Source organism: Microtus pennsylvanicus, chromosome 12 (genome assembly GCF_037038515.1).
Source record: "Microtus pennsylvanicus isolate mMicPen1 chromosome 12, mMicPen1.hap1, whole genome shotgun sequence".
Lineage (NCBI taxonomy): Eukaryota > Metazoa > Chordata > Mammalia > Rodentia > Cricetidae > Microtus > Microtus pennsylvanicus.
Genome location: NC_134590.1, coordinates 65483622 through 65496630, shown reverse-complemented (window position 1 = coordinate 65496630; position 13009 = coordinate 65483622). Strand labels below are relative to the sequence as shown.

The window sequence follows — 13009 nt, the reverse complement described above, 5'->3', positions numbered from 1 at the left end:
ACAGTGCCAGGGAAGTCAAAGGGAAAAGGAAGGGTTTCAGGGTGATCTACTAGAGGAGGTCCCCACAGCTACAAAAGAGAGGTACAGAGCTAGCTACAGCTCAGGGTAAGAACTGCAGGGAAGATAAGGTAGTGCCCCAAAGTTAGCCAGGGAACAACTGGAGAATAAGTGTCCTAAAAATACTGAGTTTATCAGGTATGGTGATAATCCCAGCACTTAGAAGAACTACAGCAAGATGGTTTATAGAGCAACACACACACACTCTCTCTCTCTCGGGGGGTGGGGGGTGAAAGAAGGAGAAGGGAGGGGAAGATTCTTTCTTTCCTTGCACATGCTAAGCACATATTCTATTACTGAACTCTACTCCCAACCCTACACAGAATAGCAAGAAAGAGCCCCAGCCTGGATGAGCCTCTCCCGCTTGGCAGCATGTGAAGTACTTCCTGTTACCACCTTGTAAGGATCCTCATAAAAAGGCTTAGCACTCCCACTAGACTAAGGGCTCTGAGTCTGAGGAGAGGGAGACGACTTGTCCTAAATTACATAGCTCACGCATGAGGACACACGTGAGACTGAGCCCACACTCTCTCCAGACTTGCAGCTCTGGGCCAGCAGACAAGTGTGTCAGCTGCTGACAGGAAGCAGTGAGCTAACTTTGTAGGTTGGGAATTTGCACAGACTGTGGTCATGAGAGGCCAGGCAGAGATTAAACTCTGCAAAGGGCTCCCGAGGACATTGACACACACACGTCAGAAAGGTAATTGAGTATGATGTTCCCATAGGTGGACCAAGTCTATACCTAAGGACAGTCTAAATAGACAGAGAATGGGTATTCTCATTTCTGTAACACTACTTGTAAATTATAGGGTTACTTTTCTTTCTTTTCACTCTGGCCAGGAGACAAGAGGAAAATCATCAACTTGTCTTGGTGGTGAAGAAGGCCCTTACTGTGGGGGTCAACAGTGCAGACATTAAAGCTTGCTGCCTGGCTTCAAATCTTGACTCTTAGGTCATTAGTAAAGCAAGCGTGTTGCTACTACTAACTTCATCAGGGTGTCAGCTAGATTATTGCACTCAAGACATGAACCCTAAAAATGCTCCCACAAGTTAGCTGCATTAAAATTAGGAAGCTCTTCAGCCCTTCTTCTGCCAGGTGTAAAGCAAAATTACCAATGAGGGCTGTTGGCTACAGAGCGGCTCTGAGGTTTAACTCCAGGACAAAGTTCTATGCAGCTCTTCGCTGAAGTCAGATGCCAGGTCCTAACTCTGTCCCAGTCCTAAAGCCAGGTTTACTCCCCACCTGACCAATAGAGGACCCCTAAGGCAGTCTGGCAGTTGGAGAAGCCCCATTTTGCTATAAAGATGAAGTTCATCCCCCCTTTCCCTCTCCCCCCAGACTGCGCAAGGCCAGGCCCCTTACCTTTTTGTGCTTCTTGGCCATCCATTTGTCCCAGTTGTTGAGCATGTCCAGCCACTTGGACTCCCTCTGCCTCAGCACCTCCAGGGGAACTTCCTCCAGCCTGTGGATGCAGGGCAGGGTATCAGATGTGTCAAGACAAGCAAAGGCCCTGGTTCTGGCCAGCCCTGTAGTCCACTGCACTCTGCCTCTCGACCTCCTTCAGGTCTGCAGACTCATGATGCCCTGCTACAGATGAGCACAAACGTCGCAGGCCAGATACAACAGGTGCAGGTGCCTACTCTCCCGATGTGTCAAGGGATCAGGGACACCTTGCCTCTCCGGGTCAAAGGCTGATGTATGCCTCTGTGCACTGAAGTCAAACATTCCTGTCTCAGGCCTGCCTTAGTAAATAAGCTCTTCAGGGGCCAGCATGTAAGAGTAAAGCTGGATGCAAAAACTAGTCAAGCAAGTACAGAAATATCATGCTCACCTTTTCACCTGAGCCAAACTCATTACTCACTTTTCCCAATTACACGCTCGCTCTTTCCCACCTCTCAACCTCTCCTCAGGCCAACCCTTTGGCAGGAATGCTCCCCAAGTGGTCTCCACCTATTAAAACCATACAGACACTTCAAAGTCCTTCAAATGCCACCTTCTCTATTTGTGCACCTACTGACTGAGCAGCTGTGTCAGTTCTGGGCAGGCTAAGCAGATTCTTGTTCCCAGACCCCTTGTAGAGTTGACATTTGATGGGTGCCGAGGACCAGCCCAAGCAGATCAACACCAAAGCAGGCAGAGGTGGGTTGGGGGAGGAATCCCTGTCTTATGTGGAGAGCAGTCACTGAGTAAGCTTCCTCAGAGAATAAGCCCTGGAGACCCACAAGTTCACAGAACTCTCAAAAACAGAGAAAAGAAGGAAACTACATTTATAATACAGGCATTGTACATATGATTTCTTATCCGGCCTACAGAGTCATGGCAAAGCAGACAAACATGTAACACAAATGTACATGTACAACTCTGTCACACACACACAGTTTCCTTAAGTGCATTTTAAAGTACTAGCTTATTAAAATCTTACATTTCTTTGTTGTGTTTTTGTGAAGTTCCCCCCAATTCCCCAAGTAAGAAAGTGGTACTTGGTCTGATGATTTGTAGCTCAGTGATAGAGTGGATGCCTAGCATGTGCCAGGCACTGTGTTCAATTCTCAGTACTTCCAGAAAAAAAAAAAGTAGTATTTTATAAACTGGGCATAATCCTGGCAGAGGCAGAAGTTTAAGGCCAGCCTGGGAAACATGACATCCTGTCAAAAAAAACAAAACAAAATAAAAACAAAAACTGAAAGTACTTGGGGGCTGGAGAGATGGCTCAGCCAGTGGTTAAGAGCACTGACTGTTCTTCCAGAGGACCCAGATTTAATTCCCAGCACCCATATGGCAGTTCACAACTCTCTGTAGTTCCAGTTCCAGGGGATCCAACACCCTCACACAGACATACAGGCAAGCAAAACACCAGTGCACATAAAATTTTAAAAAATCATTAAAAAATTAAGTACTTTACAGTATTAAGAAAGGATTAAATACAGACGAGGAAACAGGCACAGAGAAGCTAACATACCCAGGGAGGGTATCCTGCTCAGAGTCAGAGAGAAAATCAGTGAGGAACCTGGACTCAATTCCAAGTCAGACCCTACACAGCCCAAAGCTGGCATTCGGTCCTATTGACTGCCCTGAAAGGGGCACAGGGTAGGAGGACTTGAGTCAGCTCTGTGGAGCTCTCAGTAACAGGACATGGTAGAGCTGGGCCTGGCCCAGAGCTAGAGTTTCTGATCCTCTATGCCGGAAGGAAATAGGTTGCTGTGACTTTTACTGGTTGCAAGTGCAGAGGGAGGGGCCCTGGCAGAGCTGAGGCCTCCAGGATGCCAAAAGGCAAGTCCTCTTGTTTAGTGCGCTTTATCTGGGGAACTGAGCCTGAACTCAGCCTTGGAATAGAATTTGCCTAGGATTAAAAACAAAAAACCGGGCCTCTTAACACACTGACACTAGTCACTGTGCCTTAAACTATCTCTCCAACCTAGGGCAGGTCCAAGGCACAAAGTTACTTTCTTTCTCTCTTGGGTAAAAACAAAGCAGTGTCATGGTGGTGGCGCACACCTTTAATCCCAGCACTTGGGAGGCAGGGCCAGATGGATCTCTGTGAGTTCAAGGCAGCCTGGGCTACAGTTCCAGGACAGGCTCCAAAGTTACAGGGAAACCCTGTCTCGAAGAGAGAGAGAGAGAGAGAGAGAGAGAGAGAGAGAGAGAGAGACAGACAGACAGACAGAGACAGAGAGAGAGAAAGAGTTAGTTTTAGAGAGAGAGAAAACACAAAACTGTCAAATAATTAACAAGAGGATACACATGTTCAGCAAACCCCAAATACCTAAGAAGCAAACATCAAAGGTCCCTACACCCCACGCCACAATGACCTGTATACCAACAACAGTATTCACTTAGGCAACAAGTCAGTGATGGTCTTCTAGTTAACTAAACCGAGGGTAGGGTGCCCATGAGAAAACAGGAAGTTCTAGCAGTAATGGGTGTGATAACATCTGATTCAGCCCTCTGTGCAGATAGGAAACTAAGGTTCAAAGAAGATGAGACTTACAACTGAAACTGCTAGTTGCCAAAGAATCCCCCTGAGATGAAATCCCTGCCTATATGCCAGCTCAATCCCGGGGTCTGGTTTTTGTTGGTAAAATGTGACTGTAGGGCCTCAGGGACACCTATTCTCCCAACTGCAAACACAGGCAAACATGCTAAAAGTTCTGTCAGCTGATACCAGATGATATCTTTGGCAGTTTCAAAGCCCCAGTGCCAAACAGCAACGCAGAATTCAAACAGGGCACAAAACAAAAGGTCATGTTTCCTGGATTCTAAGACACCCCTGATTGTAGGCAAGTTTCCAGAAAGACAAACAGCTATTGCTCTCAATGTGCCTATCAAATAGAAGATTTGTTTTAAATTTAAAACCTTGAACTGGGGAAATTTTGAGGAAATATACTCATTTAAATGGCTTCTCTTCCAGTAAAAGAACTTAATCTGAAGGTTGGGAGGGCAGACACTGAGGCCTGGCTGTCCCTAGCACTCCGCACGGTTTCCAACTACAGGTGGGAATGTCTTCCCACACAGGATGTCCATTTTTTAAAAATCAGGTTAAAGATCCTTCGGTAGTGTCAGTCAGGATCCTAAAAAGTATGTCTGGTTTCTACAACAACCAAGTCCCACCAGGGCTGGAGAGATAGCTCAGCAGTTAAGAATACTGACTGCTCTTCCAGAGTACCTGGGTTTGGATCCCAGCACTCACATGACAGCGACCAGGTGTCTATAATTTCAGTTCCAGAGGATCCGATGCCCTCTTCTGACCTCCACAGGCACTGGTACATAGACATACATACAGGCAAAACACTCATACACAGTAAATAAAACTAAAAACTAAAAACAAAACAAAACGAAACAAACACAAAAGCCAACAAGCTAGTCCCCTTCCTTTTCTGTGCTTGTTTTCTTTGATATGTGTACAGGCGATACTGTAAATTGACTTTAAAAGGATGCCAAGAGGGGAGCTGAGGGATGAAGCTGGGAGGTTGGGAGTGCTTTAAACAGCTTGGTGGTATAAAGGCCCTAAGGTGGCTCCCTCCTGACAGTGTGGAGTGTATGAGCCAATTGCTAGTAGTGAGAGAGAAACTGACCAAATGCTCTGTGAGGGTGCTTCAGGTCAGGAGCACACTCACTTTCCAGAAAACCCTCTGGTGTAGGAGGTCCTTCTGTTTGTGTGTTGCTTTCATTGGTTAATGAATAAAGAAACTGCCTTGGCCTAGTTGATAGGGCAGAACCTAGGTAGGTGGGGAAGACAGAACTGAATGCTGAGAGGAAGAGAGGCGGAGTAGGAGAGAGACACCATGGAGCTGCCAGAGACAGACATGCCAAATCTTTCCCGGTAAGCCACTGCCACATGGTGATACACAGATTAATAGAAATGGGTTAAACTGAGATGTAAGAGTTAGCCTTACATCTTACAGTAAGAAGTTAGAGCTAGTGGGCCAAGCAGTATTTTAATTAAGCAGTTTCTGTGTGGTTATTTTGGTTCTGGGCAGCCGAGACAAACAAGTGGCCGCCCCTGCAACAATCCTCTTTCTTGAAGGTGGTCTGAGGGGGTTTCAATACCCAAAGAGCCTTCTAAGAGCAATCTCTGGGGTCAGCTTTTACTGGAACGGCACGGGCTAGTGCTTATCTCCATGGCAGCCATCCTACTGCTGAACAGGTTCTACTGCTAAATGTTCTTTCCCCAGCTAGGACAGAAATTTCCTGGTATCTCCTCCCTCTAATTTCAACACCACCTTCTGGGGCTACAGTGCTCGTGCCCTCTTATACCAGACACATACAGCGTATCCCTTGTCTGAAATGCTCTCTCTTCTCTCTTCTCTGTCAGCACCAGGGCCTCATATACCATCAAACCCCCTAACAACAACAGTAGTTAGCATTTATACATCACTTACTACTTAACTAATTCTGTCTCAGGATTTCATGTGTTTATCACATGTCCCCCAGGACAATGTCACTCTCTCCATTAACAACAGAATACCAGACCTACATGCACAACTGTAAGAAGTAAAATTGAAAAGAAACAAAGGGCTGCGTGACTCCACAGCTATGTTCTTGACCTTTATGCTATAGTCCTACACATCTAGAGGCCAAACCCTCAGTATCCTCACAGCCTGACCATCTGTGTGTGCAATTTGCAGACCTTCATCTGGCTTGCAACACTGTTTCTCAGACTTTAAACTGAGGCCCACGGTAAGACCCACATTCTATATTAAGTATACATTCATATAACTGAAATGTTTTATGAAAGAAGTTTCCCTTACATGTAGAAATATGCACTCTGATTTTCAAATCAATTTCAGACAGTTTTTTTAAGTTAGGTAGGCTGGGCATAGTGGCATACATCCCAGCACCTGGAAAGTTGAGACAGAAGGAGTGTCGTGAGTTTGAGGCTAGCCTGGACTACAGACTAAGACCCAAACAATCAAAAAGCTACTTACAGGATAGTGAGATTCAGTGGCTGAAGGTACTTGCCTCCAAGCTTGACAACCAGAGTTTGACCCCTGAGGTCTGTTTTCCTTAGAAAACATGTAAGTGTGCGCACGCACACACACAAAGTTTTAATAAAGAATCATTTATTTATTTTTGAGTTTTTGAGATACGGTTTCTCTGTGTAATCCTGGTTGTCCTGGAACTTACTCTGTAGACCAGGCTGGCTTGAACTCAGAGACGTACCTGCTCTGCCTCCTGAGTTTTTTAAAAAAAAAAAAAACTTGTTTTGTTTTTGAGACAGAGTTTCTTGTAGCTTTGGAGCTAATCCTGGAACTTGCTCTGAAGACCAGGCTGGCATCAAACTCACAGAGATCCACCTGCCTCTGCCTCCCGAGTACTGGGATTAAAGGCATGTGCCACCCCGCCTGGCTCAAAAAAAGACTCTTTAAAGTTACATATAATCCTCTGGAACGGACTCCAGTAACTACATGAATGGATGGAGACATTACATCTGAAATGAATGTTCATTACAGTGTGGGTTTGCTCATACTGCTTAGTGTTATCCACTGCTGGTTGAATCAGGTCTCACTTATGCAGTAACTCCTACTCCTGATTTTCTCTGACATCATAACTTCCATATATATTATATTCAGGCATATACAAGGCACTTCTACCTACAGTAACTGTCTTTGTCTCTCTAATGTTCAACGAAAAGGAGCCCTAACAGATTAACTATAATTTCCATTTGGGCAATAAAGAGAGTGGACCAGATCAGAGACGCTTAGGCAAAGTCACATAGTTAGAAAGTAGGTGGCTGACCAGAGCTTCTCCTCTGCCACAGTAACTCATGCACTGACGCTGACTCCCTATGGTAGTCTGTGGAAACCAGAGCCTGTTCCAGATGATGCATGGTTTTATCTGGCCCACAGGCCCCTGGAGAAGTCCATCTCCTGCCTGTGTTCTTACAGCTACAGTGAGAGTCAGTCAGCCTATGTGTAACACTGCCCAGCAAGGTCAATAGGATGGACAGGCATTGCTGGCAAGTACAACCTCAGCAGGAGATGCTATGCTTAGGCGATTTGCTGTTTGCCAATAGGAGGAGGGCAACTCAGAGACAAAGGTGGCAACTGACTACAGATCCTGCCAGGCTCCCAGACTCTCAGACCTAGCTGTGCTGTGCCATCCTATGGCCCAAGGTGGCAGTGACACTTCACATACCCCACTCTCTGCAAGCCCTCCCAAAACTCAGAAGTTAGAGGCTTCCAAAAGCTCAAAGCGACAAGCCCACTTCCTAAGGTTCCTGAAGTTTCTCTCCCTAGTCCTTTTAGACTTCTGTTCTCAATCCCCTGGCCCAGCAAACTCAGTAAGGTACTGCACATGCCCAGAACCCTTATATCCTATGTGGAAGATACACCTTGGTTCCCCTCCTACAAGCTGCACTCCCTGAACCCTAAGCAGACATACTTACTAAAGCCACAGACCACAGGACTCGTGCTTTTCATCTCACTCGTCAGGGATACTAAACGGGACACCCCTGAAGTCAACCCACCTAGGAATGCATTACAGTTCCTCCGTCTGTTCGCTGGAAACCATGAGCTGGAGTTTCCCCCAACCTGCTCAGCTCTGGCTACATCACCCCTGGGCCTTGTGTATGATGTAAAAAGGCAGTCTTTGCCGAGCTGCATCCCCAGCACTACTTCATCTTTAGAGGGACCACATACACATCTTGTATTACCCAGGACTGCAATGAAGAATAAACACACACCGTGGATAGTCAGAAAATGGCAGCCAGTTCACAACTTGTATTTGGAAATATAACTTTCACACTCATTTTCTCTTCTAACTAGTCCCCAAATGCAGCTCCTGGACACAGGCAGGACAAGATCATCCTCATTTTACGTAGAAAGCCACAGAGGTCCACGAGATGATGTCATTTATTCTATGACACATGAACTATAGTTCCTGGCATCTATCACTTTATTTTGGGGGGTGGGGGCTCAAGGCAGGGTTACTCTGTGAAACAGTCTTGGCTATCCTGGAACTTACTCTGTAAAACAGGATGGCCTCGAACTCACAGAGATCCACCTGCTCCTGTCTCCTGAATGCTGGGATTAATGGTGTGTGTCACCACCGGCTACATCTATCACGTTTCAGCTATGAGAAAGAAAGAAGGGCTCTGCTTCTCCATCCTCTAAGCTCCCTGTTTCTCATTTCTAATAGGGTGACTCATGTCACCTGCCCAGGGAGCAACTGTAAAGATGCCTCAAGAGCTGCCCATGTACTAACTCTGCTGAGCCACTACAGGGTACACATTTCCCCCTGGAAACGGTTCTTATCACCTCCATTCAGCATGGTTAAGCAATCTGCCCACATTAGATAGCCTGTAAGTGGAGACTGTCACTCAGACACTAACCTAATAGATATTAGTACCCCACACAAAACACAGATTGTCTTTGTCATACTCCCTTTCCCTTCTCTTCCCTACCGCTTAAGTTAAGAAAGAGAAGAATATGAAACAGCTTTCATACCTGCACCTCTAGGACAGAGACAAGGTCACGTGAGGAAATCCCAATCAAAGTGTGGGAATTAGAAATATGCAGAGAAATATGGTTAACTGTGAAGAGAGGGGAGCTGGGAAGATATATGATAAAGAGAGTGATAACTTCTAGAGTTCATACTCTAAAAGGTAGTAATGCCTGAAAGTACACACAGCTTTACAGCCAGTTTCATAGGAATGGAGGGGGAACTAGAGGATGGGAGAAGGTAGGTAAGGGTGTGCAAATGGCTAACAGTCAGGCCCGACAGATCACACAGTTAAGAATACCCTTTCCAGGTGGCACATGCCTTTAATCCCAGAGGCAGAGGCAGGTGGATGGTTCTCTGTGAATTCAAGGCCAGCCTGGTCTACAAAGTGAGTTCCAGGACAGCCAGCATTGTTAGACAGAGAAACCCTGTAACAAAAAACAAAACAAAACAGCAACAAACAAAAGAAAAAGAACACCCTTCCCAGACAGCTGGGGAGGTCTGGTGTGCAGAGGGTAAGTGACTTGCCCAAGGACATGCTGTGGTGGCAGGGAAAAGGTGATGTCTGTAGCAGCCTAGTGCTCCCTCCTGTGGTCTGGTCTCTCTGCCTTGGAGCTGGCTGGCAGTGGCTCCTGTCTGGGTGAGAGAGTCTGGCTTGCTTCATTCTCCCTCACTCCCAGTGGCAGTGAGTTCTGGACCAACCTCTCTATCCCATGAGGCACTTACTGGCTCTGCTCCTTCCGGCTCTGGGTCAGTGCACAATGGTAAACAGGTTCTCTCCACCCTTCACTGGCCTCGGCATCCTGGCCTCTGCCCAGCTCTCCACTCTACTCAGCTCCACCCTGTTCTGTTTTGCAGACTCCAAAACTCAAGGAATCATCTTTTAGTCCACTAAGCTGGGGAGGGCACAGATAGCAGAATGCCCAGGGCAGCTCTCCCTGACAACTACAGGAAGCTGTGGAGGCTCTTCTTAACAGAAGCCACCACTTTCCCAAAACCTAGCTGTGCTCAGGCAGAGTGGTGTTGGACATTTTCTGCTTGTGACTGAGCACTTAGCTCACAATCTCCCTTATAGACGCCCAGAGTCCACCCTGATCCACGTGTGACTCCCTAGACCATCCTTACCAAACTGTTAGCTCTCACCTACTATCCTGACTCACTGTGTTCACAAGGGCCCTCCTTCTGAAACTTCCTGGCTCCCTATTGCCCCCATCTACAACAAAAATTGTAGCCCCTGGTTCTCCAATCCTCCTGTCCTTTGCACATGACTCCTCTCTCTCCTACTTTTACTCTAGGTGCCCCCTCCCTGAGCCACTTCTCTCAGCCGCCCTCCACTTCTACCTGGCTCCTACTGACCACTGAAGATCTCATCCAAAACTGCCTCTCCTTTCTGTATCGCCTCTAACTGCTCCAGGCACTGCACAATCAGCACATTTCACTCCACACACTTCTCTCCAGAGCCTTACAGGAAAGATGAATAGAATACAGACTCTGCCTTTGCAGAAGCCAATGGTGCAGAAGCAGCTGGGTGGATAAATAACTCATACACACTGAAAAGAGGGCAGAGAGCTTGGGAAAGGTGCTAGGAATCTGCAAGAAGCCCCAGGGTGAAGGTGGAGACGTTTGGGGAGCTGACTTTTAAACTGAGGTTTGAAGGCTGACAGGAAGTGGCTAGGCTGAGAAAGGGGGAAAGAACATAGCAGGCAGAAAGCCCAGTATGCACAAGCGCAAGTTAACAGGAAGGGCACGGCTTGTGTGGGGAATGTGAGCAGTCCAGCAGAGCAGGTCCAGCTTCCCACCTGACCTCTGCTCTGCTGAGGCAGCATTCCTTGAGGAGGTATGCTCCTAGCGAGCCCATCAGGTCATACTCTACAGTGCGTCTCAGGCTAAGACCATTACCTAGTACCTAGCTGGCACTTACTTGATCAACACATGGTGAACGATTTCCTTTGTGACCTCAGGTCTGAGTTCTCAGCAACAAGCTGGGAAAACTGACTGCCTTGAGACCAGGCAGATGCACAAGTAGGAGTATGCCCTCTCCAGCCTAACACAGCTCTGGATCTTGAAGGCTAGCAGAGGGCTGAGCTCAGATCTGCTTGAAGATGGCCTTTTAGAACATTATAGTTCTATTCAATTAACTTGACTGAAGTCTGTAATAACACTTACCAGGCACTTGCTAAGCACCAGACACCGCTCAGCATCCAATTGACATCATTTCATTTAACCCTGATAACAAAGCCCATGAGATGCATTCTCCAATTACCAGCCCCACTGGGCAGATGAGAAAACTTGGACTTTCATCAAGCTAATCACTGCCCAGGGTATTTGGCAAGCAATCCCTGGCAGGTGAGGGTAGGCCCTCTGCTCTTCTCTGACTATGCCACCCCACTGCAGCACTCAGTGAGATGCACACAAACTTTGGCCCCAGGAAATTAGCACTCAATGAACTCCCACTCACAAGCAGTGCAACACTTTGCCAGTCACTTTAGCTCTCTGGGATGAGGCTTCTGCCGATGTAAAATCAGGGTTATAATGATAACCCATCTCCCAGAATTAAGTCTGATGTGGGAGTGATTTCTTTCTAATCTGTTGCTTTCATTGGTTAATTAATAAAGAAACTGCCTTGGCCCATTTGATAGGCCAGCCCTTAGGTGGGTGAAGTAAACAGAACAGAATGCTGGGAGAAAGAAGCTGAGTCAAGGGGTCACCATGATTCTCCCACTCCAGACAGACGCAAGTTAAGATCTTCCCTGGTAAGCCACCTCGTGGGCTACACAGATTATTAGAAATGGGTTAGATCAATATGTAAGAGCTAGCCAATAAGAGGCTGGAACTAATGGGCCAAGCAGTGTTTAAAAGAATACAGTTTCCGTGTAATTATTTCGGGTATAAAGCTAGCCGGGTGGCGGGACACAGAAGAGACAAGTGACAAGGCTACCACGCAAGCTCCTCTGTGAAATGGCATTAGGTAACAATGGCGAGAGAATGGAGGGGTCACCTAGGCGTGCCAGGAAAACAGGACAAAAGTCCACAAGGCACAAAGAGGGAGAGTGCTGATGGCAATTATGAGGCAAACCTGGACTCTTCCTCAGGAGATTACTGGGTGGCCCTAGGAGGACACAGGACCCAGGCAGCCCTCTGCCACACACTGCCCTGAAGTTATCAGTAAGCCTACCTCCTCTCTCACTTCTGTTTTTTCTTCACAGGCCACATAGAAGGAAAAGCAGACCTAGAGTCAGGGCTGTCAGAGGGCCTTGCTGCAAACGACTCAATAAGGAACTAATGGGGGAATTCCCAACCTGCCCTGATTGGTCAGGGAACTCCTGACCTCAAGCTGAGTAGAACTGGCTCCTGCCTTACCCCCAAGACCATGGACGAGTGAGCTGCACACACGAGGGACACATGTGCTGGGTGCTTTTTAAACATCCTCCTCCTAAGATCCTCTTCCACTGCCACCAATGCCCAGAGAAGTCACATGGCTGGAAAGTGTCAGGAGGAGGCCTGAAAGCTAAGTCTGCTGGTGTCTTGAACTTGGGCTCTTCCAGACCCGAGTCTAGGTTGCCCTTCCCTGTGAGTCAAGACAGGGAGGAAAAAGAAAAAAATAGCATCTTCCTGGGAGCAGACTAGGAAGATTGTTCTGTCACACAGTGTCCACGGCCAGATGCACTGAGAATGAGCAAGAGCTCCTGGAACCTATGCTCCCTCACACCCAGCTTTTCTGTCTCATTTCAGGGTGCAAGTAAGGCAGTGTGTGTGCAGACATGGGACAGGAGTTGTACTATTCCTTGTGTGCAGACATGGGACAGGAGTTGTACTATTCCTTGTGTGCAGACATGGGACAGGAGTTGTACTATACAGGAGTTGTACTATTCCTTGTGTGCAGACATGGGACAGGAGTTGTACTATACAGGAGTTGTACTATTCCTTGTGTGCAGACATGGGACAGGAGTTGTACTATTCCTTGCAACAACTCAGTTACAAAACAACACAGAAGACCTGTTAGGAAGAGTA

At 47.1% G+C, this 13009-nt stretch overlaps 1 protein-coding gene across 2 annotated transcripts in view; it reads right to left on the bottom strand.

Annotated features, from left to right (window-relative positions):
- Tbc1d10a (TBC1 domain family member 10A) overlaps window positions 1-13009 on the bottom strand; it is a 34061-nt gene that overhangs the window by 10633 nt on the left and 10419 nt on the right. The window contains exons 1-2 of one of the 2 annotated variants that reach the window (XM_075944118.1): window positions 3018-3154; window positions 1421-1520 (exon numbers count right to left, since the gene is read on the bottom strand). In XM_075944118.1, the coding sequence (XP_075800233.1) occupies window positions 1421-1465 (45 nt within the window). In that variant the 5' untranslated portion in view covers window positions 1466-1520; window positions 3018-3154. Of the gene's footprint in view, window positions 1-1420; window positions 1521-3017; window positions 3155-13009 lie in introns of those variants that run through there. The other variant, XM_075944117.1, reaches the window with a different exon arrangement.